Source organism: Equus asinus, chromosome 25 (assembly GCF_041296235.1).
Source record: "Equus asinus isolate D_3611 breed Donkey chromosome 25, EquAss-T2T_v2, whole genome shotgun sequence".
NCBI lineage: Eukaryota > Metazoa > Chordata > Mammalia > Perissodactyla > Equidae > Equus > Equus asinus.
Genome location: NC_091814.1, coordinates 23,098,862 through 23,116,528, shown reverse-complemented (window position 1 = coordinate 23,116,528; position 17,667 = coordinate 23,098,862). Strand labels below are relative to the sequence as shown.

The 17,667-nt window shown below is 45.2% G+C and overlaps 1 protein-coding gene across 16 annotated transcripts; it reads left to right on the top strand.

Moving 5' to 3' along the window:
* Positions 1 to 1,491: 1,491 nt before the first annotated feature.
* Positions 1,492 to 17,497, top strand: CD48 (CD48 molecule). 16 transcript variants are annotated; one of them, XM_070497033.1, is made up of 7 exons: positions 1,494 to 1,556; positions 1,697 to 1,762; positions 2,165 to 2,334; positions 3,409 to 3,581; positions 9,281 to 9,586; positions 12,428 to 12,694; positions 15,014 to 17,497. In XM_070497033.1, the coding sequence occupies exons 4-7, from the start codon at positions 3,500 to 3,502 to the stop codon at positions 15,091 to 15,093; spliced, it is 735 nt and encodes a 244-aa protein (XP_070353134.1). In that variant the 5' UTR covers positions 1,494 to 1,556; positions 1,697 to 1,762; positions 2,165 to 2,334; positions 3,409 to 3,499; the 3' UTR covers positions 15,094 to 17,497. The 16 variants fall into 16 exon arrangements, 14 of the variants coding, with proteins under 14 accessions (XP_044614149.1, XP_070353134.1, XP_070353138.1 ...); XM_070497034.1 differs by having other exon boundaries at positions 1,499 to 1,534; XM_070497030.1 differs by having other exon boundaries at positions 1,499 to 1,534; positions 3,349 to 3,581.
* Positions 17,498 to 17,667: the final 170 nt, after the last annotated feature.

The following is a 17,667-nucleotide window of genomic DNA, read 5'->3' as shown; positions in this document are numbered from 1 at the left end:
GGGCCCCTCACCAGATGCTGGATCTGTTGGTGTCCTAATCTTGGAGTTCCCAGTCTCCAAAACTGTGAGAAATAAACGTTAAGTCACCCAGTCTAGGGTATTGTTTTTAGTGGCCCAGATGGACTAAGACACAGGGAGCTCCCTTTTCAACGCCCTTTTCACTTTACATATTCTTCTCCAGAGAGTTTCTTTTTCTACATGGTATGATTTCACCATAATTTGTGCACTGATTATTCATATATCTGATATGTAGTTCAGATCTCTCTCTTGAGCCCCAGATCCACATATTCAACTATGTCTTAAACGTCTTAATCTTAACATATCCAAAACTGAACTTATCTCTCATGTCCCAACTTGTCCCTTCTCTATCCACTGAATTGATCATCCTGAAGCCAGCAACCAGACTCACTTTTCTCTCTCCGTCTACTCCCATACTAAACCAGCTACCAAGTTCTAGCTCTGATTTCTCATTGTCCCACCACCCCTGCTTCAGCTAAGGCTTTCATTACTGCTTAGCCGGCTTCTTCCAATAGCTGTCTAAGGTCTCCTTGATTCTAGTCTCATTCTCCTCTTCATCAGTTTTCCTGCTAATCTGTGAATTGAAGTATGTCACTCATCTGCTCAAAACCCTTTAATTACCTCCCCTTGAAAGCCTTCAGGATAGAATCCAAAACCTCATCCTCATGCACACTAAAGCCCTAGCTATCCGGAACTGGGTTCCTTTCCAGTCTTTTCTTTATTTCAGCCACGCTAAAATATCCTCCATTCTCTGGCTTCTCGGATGTTGCCCACGTTCATCTTCCTTACGTAATATGCTTCCCCTGTTCTTCAAAGGAGCCACAGCTATTCACTTCCCTCTCAGCAGCCTCATCTGACCATGCGCGGTTTTTATCAGGTGGGCTATGTTCCCTGTTTCACAACCGCATTTTAATGTTTTGCTTCTGTATTTCCTCCATGAGACTGTGAGTTGCTTTAAAAGCAGGTAGCAGTGTGGCTTTCATTTCTACATCCTCAGATATATCTCAAGATATAGCCAATAGATATAGCGAGGGAGGAGAAAGGAAAAGAGGAAAGGAGAATCTGGCTGTTGCCTCCACTAAAATGGCTTTCATCAAGGTCAAGGCTACTAGTGATCACACAATGACTAAATGCAATGGACACACTTTTTGCTAATCTGGATACAGTTCTGAAGTTCTTTCGCTTATTTTTTGAGACATCACTTTCTCCTAGACTCTCTTCTGTCTATCCGACAAATCCTTCTCCTCTTCCTCTTCAGAATCCCTGTCTTCTGCCTGCCTCTTAAAGCTTAGGTCTATCCCGAGGATATTGTTCCTGGTTCCTGTTCTTCCAGCCTTCCGGGGGACTCTTGTCCAATTGGAGCCTACGCAGACACACGCAGTGTTGTACCGCCCCCTACTGAGCCCAGCCGGCCGGTAGTGCCCCTCCTCCCAGGAGGGTTGGAAATAGGTTTTGTTATTTTTGTGCTGGTTAACGCCCCAAATGCTTTAGCAAAACACTGGCAGCAGCACTTGTGGTAACTCAGCAGAGGAGTCAGGGTCTGAGCAAAGCCCGCCTGGTTCCCCACTCTTGTGACTTCAGCTTTTGTGCTCCCTTTTCGTGATTTGCTTTAAAATCTTCCCTAGTTAACTCCACTTCAACCTTGCTCATTCCACTCCTGTCTCATCTTCTCTTCTAGTCCAAAGATTTACTGTAGCCCACGCTGGGGGAAGAGCTGAAGACTGGAGCTGAAGCATGACCTCGGGTAAGTCTGGCCCCAAGCGTCAGCTAAAAAAGGCAGGGTATAGTACCTGCCCTTCTCACCTCGCAGGGCTCCAATGTAATCAAGTGTATGGGGTGTCATATGAAACTTCAGGTATTGAGCTGACTCAGTTTCCCCAGGAGTTCCTCAGGAGTTCACAGATTGAAGAGAGCAGTGTTTTTACTGGTCACCTCCATGTTGAAAATCAGGAATATCCCCAATTCTGAAATAATTACAAATACGCTGTATCAGGGACTGTGGCTTGCTTTATGGGTCGCCAAAGTGCCCAGGTGAGCAAATAATTCATTTAAATTAAAGAGGGATGGGCTTGAAATTTCTTAGACCACAGGGTAGGGAATCCATTCCTTTGGGCCAAGTAATCTTACTTTTTTTCTTTTTTTAAAGACAATTAGCTGACATTAGCTGAGCTAACATCTGCCACCAATCTTCCTCTTTTTGCTGAGGAGGACTGGCCCTTGTAGCCGCCCCTGACACAGGAAGGGTTAATAATCACTGGAAAAAGCTTGTCAACAAACTGTGACCCGGAGGTGAGAAGGCCGGTTAGCCAATGACAGGTAAGACCCCCTGGGGGGGCAACCTAAGCCAGGCAGCGGCCACCGGGGGCACAGATGGAGAAACAATATCGATATCGGGAGCAAGAGGGACCGTTGCCTAAGAGACCTTGCCTGCTCCGAGATAAAAATATAGGAGCACAGCAATAACATGATAATATCAAAACAGAGGCCAAGGGAGGGCTCCTTGAGAAATCACTAAGAATTCTTGGCATTCGCTAATTACTTCATCCAGAACACCTGTGTATGTCTAACAGATGTAAGCTATGTATATATTGAAACGCTGGTTATAATAAACTCAGAGTGGCCATCAGCCCTCTCCGCATCTATCCTGATGTGTACATTGGATTGCGACACCGACAGCCCTGAGCTAACGTCCATGCCGTCTTCCTCTATTTTATATGTGGGACTCTTACCACAGCATGGCTTGACAAGCAGTGCCATGTCCGCACCAGAGATCGGAACTGGTGAACCCTGGGCTGCCAAAGCAGAAGTGCAAACTTAACCGCTGGGCCACTGGGCCAACATGCCTAGTTATCTTACTGTTCCACTAATGTTTAGTGGGTAGGCTGATGCAAAGGTTCAAACAGTGAATTTATCAGAAGGGAGGAAGAGCCTGAGGGTGGGGCTTAGGGAGTGGGAGATACAGCAGTAAGGCTGTGTAGATCTGATTTCCCAGACTTTCTGCTCTGAATGAGACTTACCCACACATGGTCTACTCCTCGCATGACTTACAGCTGGCTCAGCCCAGAAATCCCTTGCAAGCTTGGGTGGACACCTCTTAGTTTTAGCTTCTGGCTTAATTAGGGTGATTTTAGCCTGGGAAACCAAAAGCAGATATTCTCTATCAGGGGCCTTTAATCTTTGCTGAGCACTGACCCTCCTGAGAATCCTATGGAAGCTACGGACCCTCTCCTCAGAAATCAGAAGCAACACACATGCGAACAAAATTACCCGTTTCATTTCCGTGGGACTCTCAGACAAAACCTCTAGAGCTTCCTGTTTCTGGTCTTCCAGGCCACACCCACGATTGCTGGGTGGAGACAAAATGTGACTGGGTGTTTTGCTCAACCTCAGGCCACGAATTCAAGATCACTGGAGCCGTAGGTCCCTTTCTAGTCTGGTTCTAGCCTGTCTCCAGCATTCCTGGGAAGCTCTGGAGAGTAGCATGTGCTCCAGAAGGCGGGAGTGGTGTCTGGCTCTGGAACTTCTGCTGCTGCCTCATTGGTTCCTGGCGACCAGCATTCAAGGTACTTTCCACGAATTGTCTGCCTGTGATTGTGTGCTGAGGGCATGGTCAGGCGCAAAAAGAAATATGGCATGTGGCTCAACCCTGGAAATGGATTGTGGTCTCCAGGAGCAGATACTTCCATCCCGGTAGCAGGGCTGTGGCCAATTGGAGGGGCTCCTTTAGCTTTGGAGACTCGGGCTCCATCTCTTTTCCCAAGGGAAAGACAAAAACAGGACCCTGGGGAGATGGAGGGTTAAGCCCTTTGTATTTAGTCCCCTGGTTGTGTTCTGTGAAGTTCTTTTGCATTTTGAATAAGAGGAAGCACTACACTGAAATGGCCACATTTTGTACTCAGGTACACTGTGCTGTCTGAGGCATTCTTTGAGACCTCTGCTTTGCAGGGAGTCGTGTCCTGAGGCAAGGTAAATAAATGATGTTGTCATTGTCCCAAAGAGAGATCAAAACTGTAGGAAAGAAAACTTGGAAAGGATGGCTCTGTCTACGGTCTCTGAATGAGGGTCTGAGCAGAGGCCTGAGGTGCCTCAGTACCGGAGGAACCCCCAAACAACGGGTTGTTAAGAGTTAAGGTTCATTCCTTGGCCATGGGCTTGTTCGGGTCCCCCTCGTGTGCCCAGGAACTGAGCTAACTTTCTTTTCCTGTTACAGCTGCCCACTGTCTAGGGCCTCTCTTCTTGGAATATCTCAGGAGTCTCTAGACATGAAGTCAGTTGTCTAAATCTCTTCGTGCGTAGATTATGCCCATAGATGGTTGTCTTATCCTCCATTTGTGACTTCCCTCTACTAACCACATTCCATCTAAATTTAACTTTGCTGTGTGACTTGAAGGAGATGCTTTCTCTTTTACCTCTAGGTCTTAGTAAAAAGCCTTTCCGGCACCCTCCTCTTTCCCTCCCTTAGGCCTCCATTTGCATGTGACTTCTTCCTGGAAACCTCAGCCTCCAGATCATGGTTGGGGAATTGCTTGTTTGGTTGTTTCCTTGATCTCCGTGAGGATAAGGACAACGTCCAGTGCTGAATTTAGCACAGTAGCTGGAACGTAGCATGCGCTCAATAAATAATTGTTAAATAATGAATGAATGATTTCAAAGAACTTTCTTTAGGGCTATACGTCCAAATCTTCTTGGGGATATAGTGGTTCTGTCCTCTGCAGTAAGGGATACATTTGTGGAAAAATTTGAAAAGCACTTTTAAATCTCTTCCTGCATCCCTCCTCAGACTTGAGTCTCTCAACTCTCTGATTTCAGGGCATCCTCTACTACTAGCCATCTTCCTGGTCTCCCCATAGCACTTAGCAGAATGCAGTGGAAACAGCATGTACTGGTGATGTGGGGTCAGTGAGTCCAGGAGTCGAAAGAAAGATTTCTTAGACTCTTAAGATCTGGCAGTAGTGCTCTTTTATTTAGAGAATAGAATAGCATGGGGACAGGACCCATGGGCAGGCAGAGCTGGTGCCTGGGGACAGGACCCACGGGCAGTCAGAGCTCCTGCTGCTGCCCCGAGTTGAGAGTTAGGGCTAATCTTATAAGGCATGGCTATGTGAGTCATCTCTTTACGAGACAAAGGAAAGAACATGAAAAAAAGTTAAAATGGTATCAGTGCAGGTGGGGTCTGGTCATTGGGTGATCCCACGATTTTTAGACAAGAATCAAATTGGATTAAGTAAAGGTTAGAAAGGTTAGAAGCCACCACTCTAAATCAGTTACATGAGATTGCCAGACAGCAACCAACTTAAGTTCTTGCCTTCCCCATTAAGAGTTTCTAGGGACAAGGTCATCTCCCTTCTTCTTCCTGGTACAGAGAGGGAGGCACCTTTTACAGATAGAGATTTACCTTACAAATGTAAATGTGTCCCAACAAGGGCAAGTTCCATTCCCCAGAGCCTCCTTCCCTGTCCCTGTTATCAAAAGCAATCAGCCCCAAACAGTCCCGATGCCAAAGAGACATATCCTGGGGTGGCCAATTTCAGGTCCCTACAGGGTCATCCCCCCTTCCTTCACAAACGCAAATGTCTCTCAAAGGGGCAAGCAAAATTCCAGTCCTCGGACTCTGCTTCTCATCTGCAGTTTTAAAAGTAACCAACCTAAAATCCTCATCCTAAACCATTTTAAAATTAAGCAGCCTAAAAATCCTCATCACTGGGGCTCAGAAGACCTATGTTCTATCTGTGTTCCATGCCACAGGGTTTTCTATAGATCATAAAAACTTCCTGAGCCTCAGCTTCCTCAACTCTATAATGGGTATAATAATATGCTCCCCATTTCTTCAAGGGGTTGCTCTCAAGATCAAATGGAATAAAGAGTGTGAAATTGCTTTGCAATTGTGGCATACACAGTCTGAGACAGATAAGAGCCTGGAAAGAGCACAAGAGAACTCCAAAGCCGAAAGCTCTCTCCTTAGCCCCTGACCTGAACTGCTTACTGCTTTTTAAACATCTCCAGACTCTCCAAAAGCATGTCCAAAATCAAACTCATCATCTTGGTTCCAGGTATCCATTTCTGTGTAACAAGTTACCACAACACTGTGGCTTAAAATAATTGAATATGAGGGTTGGCTGTGCCCAGCACCTCAGAGTGTCTCACGCCCTTGCAACCAGATCATGGTGGAGCATGGGGTCATCTCTCAGGCTTCTTCATGCACGTGGCTGGTGTCTAAGCTGAGCAAGACTCAAAGAGCTGGGTGGCTGGGCTCTGTACACAACAGCCAAAGCCTCCCTTGGGGAGTGTCCCAAGAGAAACAGGCAAATGCTACATGGTCTTTTCTAACCTAGCTTTGCGGGTCTCCTTTCTGCTGTATTCTATTCATTGAGGCACTCATCAAGGAGAGGGGACAGAGACTCCACCTCTTGATGGGAGGAGTGCCAAAACATTTGCATACTTTAAAAACATTGTTATAATCTGCTGTTCCTTCACTATTTCCTGTCTCTATAAATGGCGTATCTCTTTGTCCAGTGGCTCAAACCGGAAGTCTAGGAGTCATCTTCGACTCCCTTCTTCCCCTTGCCTCTCATGTCCAATGAATAAGTCCTATTAATTCGACCTTCAAAAATAGCTCTCATATATATCCAATTCCATCTGCCTCCGCTGCCAGATCAAACCACCTATCCTAGATCGGTCACCATTTCCTCTTATCTAAGTATTACAATCAACGCCTATCTAACTGTTCTTTTCACTCTATTCTTCTCTCTATCTAGTGTCTTCTTCACACTGCTATTGGTATAAATTTCCTAAAATGGTTATCTATTTATTTTACTCTTCTTTTAAAAACTCTTTAATAGCCACCATGGCGAGTGAGAAAGAGTTACTCCCAGATCCCTTCTTACCCTGGCTAATTTCTACTTAGATTAATTCGTACTCACACTTTCTGTGGAAGCCATTCCTGACCTCCAAATTCAAGTGATGTGCTCCCTTAGCATTCCATAGTTTCTTTATCCTGACACTTATCACCGGTAGAGAAATCATCTGATTAATTCTGTTTCCACTGGAATGGAAGCTCCTTAAGGGAAGGAGCTATATTTATCTTATTGTATGCATGATGCCTAGCACAGAGCCTAATACACAGTATGCTCTTACTCTACAATTATTAGTTGAGTAGATAAATTGATGTCAAATGATGTAGTGTGGATGGATGGATGATAGAGGGAGGAAAAGAAGGAAGGGAGGGAGGAAGTTGTAAGTCATTGTTTCAGTCAAGTTGGGACCTCAGAGTAGCCTTACTGGCCCTGATAAATTCTTTCTCCCATTTCCCACAGTGGCTATTTCGAACTTTACTCTTACCATCAAGGCCCCTTACCTCAGTTCTCTGTCCTCCAGGAAAGAACTTGTCTCCTACGTCACTAAGGAAATGGGGACTAGAGATCATTAGGCAGGAATCTCCTCAATTGCTTGCCCACCACCTCCAAACTGCAAACTACTCTACATCACCAACTGTCTTTTCCTCCTCCTCTGTCCCTCAGAGGATAAGGTACCTCCCCTCCCAGCCATAGGCCTGTGCCTTGAACTCTGTCTGAACCGCCTCTAGCCCAGTCCCATGAGTCACCTTCCTTCTCTCTCATGTCTCCCCATCCACTGGCTCCTTCCCCTGATTTATCATAGTTTAAGTCTTTTTTCTCCTTAAATAAAATTAAAAACTAAAACCAAAAAACTCTCTTTACCTTTCATGCCGCTTTACATAATGCCCTACCATTCTCCTTCCCACTCACACTGAAATGTCTTTAAAAAATAGTTTACTTTTGTCGTCTCCTCTTCCTCGCCGCCCATGTAGTCCTTGACTCATTGCAGTCTGGTCTGTTAAACTCCTTGGACTTTGCATCTCAGAAATGGTACTCTGTGCATCTTGTCACCCATGATACAACTCTGGGTCTTGATATCCGTTGCCAAATTACATCCTTAAAAGTTTTGCACGGGATTCTTGAACAGTTGATCCCATCAGAGAGCTCCAGGTGACTCCATATCAATATCTTGAAAACTCACCTCCTTCCTTCCTTAATAGTTTTACTAGAAACCACGTGACTTGTTTTTAGAGTAATCAAAACTGCCTCTTTAGAACCTCTTCCTCTTTCCGGAGTAGACTCTTTGGTGTGAAATTATGAGTTTCTTTGATCAGATTTATTTTTCCCATTTTAATTTTGCTTTTCTAGATACAAGAAATATGGGTAGGCACAGGAAAGATCTGCTTCATTTTCTATTATAAACTACACGCAAACACAGTTATTTTATCCGAAGCATCCAGACACATAAGCAACTACTTCTTTCTGTTACAATTAAATCGGAAGTGTGGCTTTCTTTAAGGTTGCTTCCCCTACCTTCTAAGATATGGAATTGTTAGGAATGCAAATCAAGATTTTGTCAATTTACTTTAAAAATTGAAAAAATATATAAATATACTATACATAAGAAAAATATCAGATAAGCCTCTGTTAGCAGACTAAACCACTACCTTAATACCCCAAATTGTATTATAATGTCTCTGCATTAATTTTGCAATCTATATTAGTAAAATTAATCTATCTTTCTTCTTCAACTTGTGACTGGATTATAGAGTCCTTTCAGAACACTAGAATCTCTTCTTTCTCTTTTTTTGTAAACAATCAAGCATTCTTTCTACTGTGTCTATCTTCAGGTGTATGTTGCTTTTCCAGGGCACCCTTTCATTAGATATTTCACAACAAAATTCACGCTTCCTTTGCTACTTTCAAGCACGAATCTGAGGCTGCTAGGTTCATATTTCAAGGTTTTCCTTGGCCGCTTTGCCTTCAGCTATAGCTATCTGAAACCTTGTATGCTATACTCTACACTTTCATGTTGCTTCTTTTGAGAATTCCTGGGCACCTCATCCTCCGCTGTTCTGCTTCCAGTGTCATAATAGTCATCTTTTATTCATGACTTCTCATCAATTTATTTGAAAATCCACTAGTATGACAGTAAGGGAGAGAGCCAGGGCCAGCCTCAAGGTCGCTTTTATTTATGGTCTGGGCCAGAACTACATGAACTATAAGCAACATCCTCTGGCCCCATTCCCACTTCCCAAGCCCCAACGTTCATTGAATTCCTGATGAGGGAGCCAGGCCCTCTGATGAAGACCCTACTCACCGCTCCCACGCACAAGTCCCTTTCTTCTTCCCTGTTCCACCAGCCCAGGCCAAAACCTGGGCCGCTCTGCTTTCTCTAAGATGGATCTCACTCTGACCCTCATTGGCAGGTCATTCAGAATCTCCGGTGAACGCGCTCTCTGGCAGAAATGTGAGACTTCAAATTTCCAATTTGCCTGATAAGTACAAAAAGCTCACTTGGTTTTACACCCCTGAACAGAAGATTGTAGAATATGAGGAGTCCAGCGAACCCAACTACTTCAAGTCTAAATTTAAGGACAAGGTCAAGCTTGACCTCACAAATGGTGCACTTGACATCCATAACGTCCAGAAAGAGGACAGCAGTACCTACCTCCTGAGGGTAGTGAAGGTAACCGGCAACGAGGAGGAATGGCGGGTTTCACTGAAGGTATTTGGTGAGTTAGGAGAACCAAAGGGCAAGCCCCCACTCCGGGACCCCAGATGGACCACTGGGAGGCTTCCTGGGAATGATGGGGACTCTCTGTGGGAGGAGGAGAGAAAAATCCCAGGCCAGGCTTAATTCATTTCTCCTGGAGCCAATTCCACTTGAGAGTGAGCTCAGGCCAAGAGAACCCAAATTGATAGCCTTGGGATATTTACAATGTCTTCTGATGTTAGTGAGTCTAAGATTTGAAGAGAAAGAAAACAATAGTGATGGTTTCCTCTCTCTTCTCTTCTTACTCTCCTGTGATCAGCTTAAATCAGTTCTGAGCTGGTGTTAATAATATATCTGAACAAAGACTTCATCAGACTTAAAGAAAAAGGTACAAGAAAGAAAGGATGGGTCTGGAGCTACTGAGGAGAGTTTTTTTGTTTACCTTTCAACATGGGTGGGACAAAAACTTCCACTCAGAGCTTCAGCCTAAATAGTATATATGGAATAAGGACTAGGACATTATACTTGGAGTCAGACAGACCTGGATTCAAAACTCTGGTCAGTCACTTGCTAGCTGTGTGACCTTGGAGAAAGATCTTAACATCTCTGTGCCCATATTAAGTAAGGTTCTTTTGACAGCAAGAAACAGAAACTAATTCGATGTACCTTTAGCAAAAAAGGAGAATTTAAAGAAACCAGGACTATTGAAAGCAATCAAGGAGTTTAGAAGAGTCAGGAAGGGCTGAAGGAAAGGAAAAGTGAGAACCAGGGCCAGTGCGGAGACCCCAGCCTCAGGAATCTGTGGACTGTGCCTATGGGTCCCTGCCATTTCAATGACTTGTCTCTCAAAGCCTAGACTTTTGTGTCTCTGTTTAAATTCTCAAGAGAGAGAAACTGATTAACCCAACTTAGTTTGGGTATGTGTACCTTATCCAAATATTTATGGCCCAAAGAATCAGGTTATAAAGCAGAAACATGGTTCCTCGGGAGGCCTCCCTGGGGTTAAGGTGTGCAATTATCAGAGAAGAGGTGCTGGGCAGCCAAGAGCAGTGTACACCTCAGAGCCTTGAGCTCTTCATCATATTATGAGGATAATTATATCTACCTTTTAGGATGTTATGAGAATCAAAGTAGATCATGAAAGGTAAAACATTTTTTAAATGCTAAAACAGTGCAAATGTTGTATATATTCAGGTTCCACCAAAAATGTGGTCCCTTGTCTAGGAGGCTGGAGTCCCCTTCTCGCTCACTTCCTCCATGTCACATGCCCTGAGAATTCACGAGGTCCTGGGAACAGGAAAGGTTCAAAGACTCTTACAATTGTGTTTAAAAAAAAAAAAGCCTAAATTTGTATCATTTGCCAATGTCTATGGTAAATACTCCCACCACAACTAATTTCAAGCTATTAATGTTTCCACAACCAGCTTGCAAAATTTCTGAATATTTTAAAATCCACAAGCTGGCTTGGCTTCAGCACATTCGCCTGAGGGGAAGCCCCTCAGGATGTGATTAGCGGGAGAATCATCCTTCAGTCCAGCACAGGAATTTCTTTTCTTTTCTTTTCTTTTCTTTTTTGAGGAAGATTAGCCCTCAGCTAACATCTGCCGTTAGTCCTCCTCTTTTTGCTGAGGAAGATTGGCCCTGAGCTAACATCCGTGCCCATCCTCCTCTACTTTATTTATGGGACGCCTGCCTTAGCATGGCTTAATGAACGGTGCATAGATCCGAACCGTGGGATGGGAACAGCAAACCCCGGGCTGCCCAGGCAGAACAGGCGAACTTAACCTCTGCACCACCGGCTGGCCCCGAGCACAGGAATTTCTGATAGCTCAAAGAGGGCATCTTGGAGCCAGACTACTCCAGCTGGCTCAATAAATCCCCTACACAAAGTGTCCAGTGCTGCTCACTGTGAGAAATGCGGAAGATGTGTACGATGTGAGGCTAGACCACAGGAAATGATGACAAACAGTATAAAAAGTGCTCAGTGTGCAGGAGGAGTCCAGCAATCTGAGAAGCTTTCACAGAGCTTCCATAGCCCCTCCACACACATACAACCCAGAGGCAGGTGCTGATCTGGTCAGTTCTCCGTCATAATCCTATGACGTCTGAGCTGCGCTGATTCTGCAGATGCTTTCCCCTTGACCAGAATAAAAAGACCCCAGAGCATTTCAGGCAAAGCAGCCTTAGCCAAGGAAGGAACAGACGCTGAGATTACTTCTCATCCCATCTGGCAGCAGGACAACATTGTGATGGGATATGCCCTCCAACATAGCACTTACACTCTGCAAAAAGCACTTCCTTATGGGTGGTGCCATTTTATCTTACTAACACTGGGCTATGCAGTAGAGTCATTTTACAAAGGAGGAGGAAGTTCAAGAGGTTAATGATCTTGCCTAATAACTCTCCACCAGAGCCAAGTCTAGGACCAGGACTGGTCTCACTCCAAAGCTAATGTTTGGTCTTTTCTCACAACTGCTTTATCTATCCATCCATCCGTTCATCAAATACTTAGAGAATACCTGCTATGTGACCATTCCAAGTCTGACCTCAGCAGATCTCTCTGCCAACAAGCGACCATTCTTCCTGCTCCAGATGGTCATAACCCCGTTTTATTTCTGGGTGCATGGCTCCCCCTCCTGGATCCAGCTTACCTTCACCCCAAGGAGTAGCCTTCCAGTCTGAAGCCTCTGGAGATCGAAGCTGCTCGTTGGCTCCCTCTATAGGCTCCTCTTCTTCATGACTCTGCTTGCCACAGCACTCAGGGGCCCCTCCGTTTGTACTTTGTTGGCTAAATCCTTGCAGCATAAATGCCTCATAAATGCATAAATCCATTGTCTCACGATGTCCTCCTCATCTTCAGATCCTGTACCTAAGCCTGTCGTAGACATCAAGATACAGAAAGTGAACAACAGCTGTTATTATCTGACGATATCATGTGTGGTCCCAGACCAGTCTGTAAACTACAGCTGGCGTGCGGACTCAGGGCCCCTTCCAAAAGAGCTCCAGACTAGTGTGTTCAATGTCACCATTGGGCCACAAAACTACTCGAAGTTTTACACCTGCGAAGTCAGCAATCCTGTGAGCAACAGTTCTAGCACCGTCCCAGTCACTTTGCTCCATGACTCCGGTAAGAAATATTCACAAGGGAGCTGTGGTGGGCACCACGTAACTAGTTTTCTCTTGAGTGAAGACAAGTGTGGGGATCCTATTCAGCCTCCTGGTGTAGAACTTGGTGGAGAATCCCAAAGGCATCTGTCAGTCTTGAGCTCCACTCATGGCTCTTCCACCACCTCTCCCCAAACTCACCTCGCCTTTGTGGAGCTCAGCGTCCTCACCTTCAAAGGGTGGTTGGCGCAGGACGTCCCCTTCTCCTCCCCCACTCTAACGATGTATGGTCCTAGTATCTGAGGCGAGGTTTATTATAGAATGTTTTGAGCTATCAGAGTGAGCAGGGAGAAAAAGGGCAAGTGGGAGAGCAGTCCAGACAATGTTGAGCAGGTGCACAGGGGGGTTTCTGGTAGACAGCCTAAATCAGCAAAGAAGGGCCAAAAAGATGAGCAGGAGTGAGAACAAGTCATGAACGGGAGTGAGCACCTTAACCTAAGGTGGAGACTCTCTTCTCCTCCCCAGATGTATGCTCCTTGATGAATTTAGAAAGGCGAATTCTGGGTTTCGTGTTTCAGATTCCTCTGTCTCCTGGGAGGATCCACTCACTCAAGCATCACTCCTGGCTCTCTATCAGGCTTCAGCAGGTCCTATAGTGGGGGAGCTAAGATCAGACAGTAAGATTACAGGTTTTGGAGTCAAAAACCTGGTATTATCACCTACTAGCTAAGCAAGTTACTTACCTTCTCCAAGTCACGTCCTTCTTTTTTTCTTTTTTTGGCACCTGAACTAACAACCGTTGCCAATCTTCTTTTTCTTTTTTCTGATTTTTCTCCCCAAATCCCCCCAGTACATAACTGTATATTTTAGTTGTGCGTCCTTCTAGTTGTGGCATGTGGGATGCCACCTCAGCATGGCCTGAGGAACAGTGCCATGTCCGCACCCAAGATCTGAACCAACGAAGCCCTGGGCCGCCAAAGCAGAGCATGGAAACTTAACCACTTGGCCACAGGGCCACAGGGCCAGCTCCCATGTCATTCTCAAATAGCAGGCAAAATAATCTTATCTCATGCCGTTATAAGGATTAAATGAGACAATACAGATAACCTACCTAGCACAGTGCCTGACAAGTCTTCAATGAATAGTAGCTGAATTAGGCCCAGTCCCTTCAATTCCAGAGACAATAGGGGTTTGGGGGATCCCTTAATAAATTTGGATCACTGTCTCCAGCATTCCAGCCTCTGTATTCTCCACACCCCTCAAATCACGTTCCCGAGTCCTGGTCTACATACCCTTCCAGAATAACTCATATCTGTGGTACCAACATTTACCTGAGTTCCCTGTCATGCCTAGTTGTCAAGGACCATGGCCCCGGGGACATTGCTCTTTCACCATCTTCCTGGACCCAGTCTACTCTCCCAACTTATGCTGATTTCTCTGCCTCTGCTCCCACACGTGGAGCATGAATCCTGTATCCTGTTCTTTATTCTTCCCAACGAACTGATCATGTCTCCTCTAGTCTGTCCTGATATGCCCTGCTTTTCTGCCACCACAGAGCCAATGTGACAGTTTGGTGTCTGACCATGAGACCATAAGTTGGCTGGGCTGGAACTACATCATCTTCATATCAATGCCACATCCTGAGATCCAGAAAAAGGAAGAGACACAATCTCTGTGGCTGCTCATCCACAGAGAGGGTGAAAACAATAAGACATCCATTTTTCTGGAAGGGCTAAACCCATCTTGTCACTTTTTAGCCACCCAAATTATCATAGAAAAGCACCCCTCATCTTCCTTCCTTTTTTTAGCATTCATTTCTTTTTATTTTCTGTCGCTCCCCATCTCCTCCCGTCCTCTTCCCTTCCCTCTCCTCCTTTGTTCCTGTTCTCTTCTCTTCCCCTCTTCCTATCTCTCTTTTTTCTTCCCTTTCTTCCTCCTAGTTGGTACAGACGGTTAGTGCAGTGAAGAAGCAGAGAGGGGAAGTAGTCCGTCCTTCGCTAAAGTCAGCTGTGTATAGCATTATGTGGTCATCTGTCTACACCTGAAGCTCTGCCCTACTGTACTGGTGTCCAGTGTAGAAGAGTGATTCTTTCCCAGGCCCATGACATGCCAAGGTAACCTTCAGGCACGGGACTCAGGTAATCCAGTGACATTTAAGGGATTTCCGACTCTTTATACTTTATATCTGGGGAGAGGGTGTCCCAGGCACACTGGGCCTCGATTCAGGGAGAAAAACACATTCCCCTGAGCTACAGCCTCCCATGCCAATGTCCAGCATCTCTGTCCCTTCTCAAAACATTAATCAAGACACCTAATTGTTTGGGTTTTCTTGCTCTTTCAGCCAGATCCTTCAGAGTAGCTTGGACTGCAGTTTGGCTAGTGGTCATCGTACCCACTGTTTCTGGCCTCCTGTGGAACTGAGATGAGCTCTTCTAACTCAGGAGTGAAACTTCAAGACCACAGGATCTTGTCTTCGTCAGCACCATGTTGTTAACCAGGACAGAAACCCTAGCTATATGGCATGGGGAAAGTGTATTTCTGAGGTATCTACATGGAATTTCAAATTAACTTTTTTAAAACCATGGTTAATATTTTATTTTATATCCTCTAGTTGTTTTCCAACACACATAGCTACACATGCATTCTTCCCACCAAAATATGTGATCACTGCAGAGTTTTCCTATATAAGTAAACTTTTGATTTGATTGTCAAAGTGGATTCCTGAAGTTGCCCTAAATCTGTCGGACAATGTCTGCTCCATTAGCCTGGACAAACTGGACCATTGAGATCCAAAGAGAAAGAGCCTGGGACCACAGGCTCCTGTGTGTCAGCAAGGCTGAAGAGTTAATTCGTGCTGTCTCTGACTCTTAGTCTCACATCCATGCGAAACCTAGTGCTCCACTCCTCCCAAACTAACCCTTTACCAAGTTCTGGCCTCCTTCCCAATAGTTTGCCTTGTTCTGGCCTCTCTGAGGAACATACTCATTAGGTTTCCTGGGAATATGTGGTCAGCCTTACTCCCCAAGAACTGAGTATCCAGCTTTACCACATAAAAGGCTCCAGGCCAGGTTTTCCATGAGTAGCTGGGCTCCCCCTCCTCTTTTCACTGTTGTTGCTGTGTAGACAACTCTTCAAGTCCTAGTTGTGTTGTGGAATTCAACAAAACCATCAAATTGACAAAATGTTCTCACCGGGCTCTCCCATTATATGAAGGTAGGAGCCGCCAGGCCACCACTTCCATAACACCTGGAGTTTTTGCTCTCTATTCCCTCCTCTAAGGCTCCCCGTGCGCCTGGAGCTGAGAGGGTCACTAGAGGGTGTGCTTCCCCTTCACAAAACCGCCTCACCACAGACCACATTCTTTTTTTACAGCAAACCAGCCTTCCCCACGTCCAGCCCTCTGCTCCCTCTCCCCTCATCACTTCTGAAGCAGACACAATGCCATGTGTTAATCAAAGCCTTTCATTTTCCTCCTGGGACGTGATTTCTCCTGGGTTAATTTTGTGTATCAATGTGACTGGGCCACACAGGTGCCCAAGCCTTTGGTCAAACGCTGTTCTGGGTCTGTCTCTGAGGGTGTTTCTGGGTGAGATTAACATTTAAATCAGTAGATGAGTAAAGCAGATTACCCTCTGCAATATGGGTGAGCCTCATCCAATCAGTTGAAGGCCTGAAGAGAACAAAAAGGCTCACCCTTCACAAGCATGGGGGAAGTCCTCCTGCCTGGCTGCCTTCAAGCTGGGACATTTGGTTTCTCCTGCCTTTTGACTTTAATTGGACCTGCACCATCAGCGTTCCTGGATCTCTAGTTTGCTCAGATCTTGGGACTTGTAAGCCTCCATAATTGTATCACTCAATTTCTTATCATAAATCTCTTTAAATATGTGTGTCTGTGCATCTCGTGTGTGTGTATCTCCTACTGGTTCTATTTCTCTGGAGAACCCGGACTAATACATGGGCCAATAGGAGAGCTCCGTTTCCCAGCTCCCCTTTCATCTAGCCAGGGACCATGTGCCTGGTTTTAGCCAATAAAAAGTAGGTGGAATTGATGTGCTAGGAAGTGAGGGACTCAGCAGTGGAGCCACATGTTGCAAGGAGCCTGGGTCTAAGCCATTGCTTGGAAGGCGGGTGCCTTGTCTAGACTGGCCATGCATGATAAGAAACTTTGGGTTTTGTTTTTTACTACCAGGTAGCCTGAGCTCCCTAAGACACCCAGTCTCTCCCTCAGCCTAGCCTGCAATCCCACCCCAAGCTCATCTCTGATCAGCTTGCATCCTCCGATCAGATTGTCTCCATCACCTTTCTGTTCACAGAGTCCTTCCTTTTTCCCTCACTTCTTTTTTTTTTTTTTTTTGAGGAAGATTAGCCCTGAGCTAACATCTTCCGCCAATCCTCCTCTTTTTGCTGAGGAAGACTGGCCTTAAGCCAACATCCGTGCCCATCTTTCTCTACTTTGTATGTGGGATGCCTGCCACAGTATGGTTTTTGCCACGTGGTGCCATGTCCACACCCGGGATCCGAACCAGCAAACCCTGGGCCACCAAATCGGAATGTGTAAACTTAACTGCTGTGCTGCTGAGCCAACCCTCCCTCATTTTTTCTTGGCAGAAGAGGAGGTTTTCTTGGGGGAAATAATAGACACACACACATGCGCACAAATCTTCCTCACACACACACAAAAAAAGCAGGGGAAAACTGCCATTAAATGTACTAAAATAAAGCTTTTTCCTTTCTTTCCCAGCCTCTCTTTACTTGGGATGGTATTTTTTTAATTTGCTATTTAATGTTGTTCTAAGTAAAGGAAAATTAAAATTTTAAATTATTATTATGAATTTTACTGTTTTGAATGAAATACAAGAACATTTAATTCATATGTGGAATCATTGAAATTACTCAATTCATATTTCCTAGCTCATACATGCATATGGATTTTGTTCTCACAAGAATGGTGGAAACACTGCAAAAAACCTACTTAACTGCTTTTATTTTATGTCT

Coding starts and splice junctions, on each gene's coding strand:
- CD48 (XM_044758214.2), top strand. CDS start 3,500: ATGTGCTCCAGAAGGCGGGAGTGGTGTCTGGCTCTGGAACTTCTGCTG. Junction 9,587..12,427: donor GGTTTCACTGAAGGTATTTG/GTGAGTTAGGAG, acceptor CCTCATCTTCAG/ATCCTGTACCTAAGCCTGTC. Junction 12,695..15,013: donor CACTTTGCTCCATGACTCCG/GTAAGAAATATT, acceptor TTGCTCTTTCAG/CCAGATCCTTCAGAGTAGCT.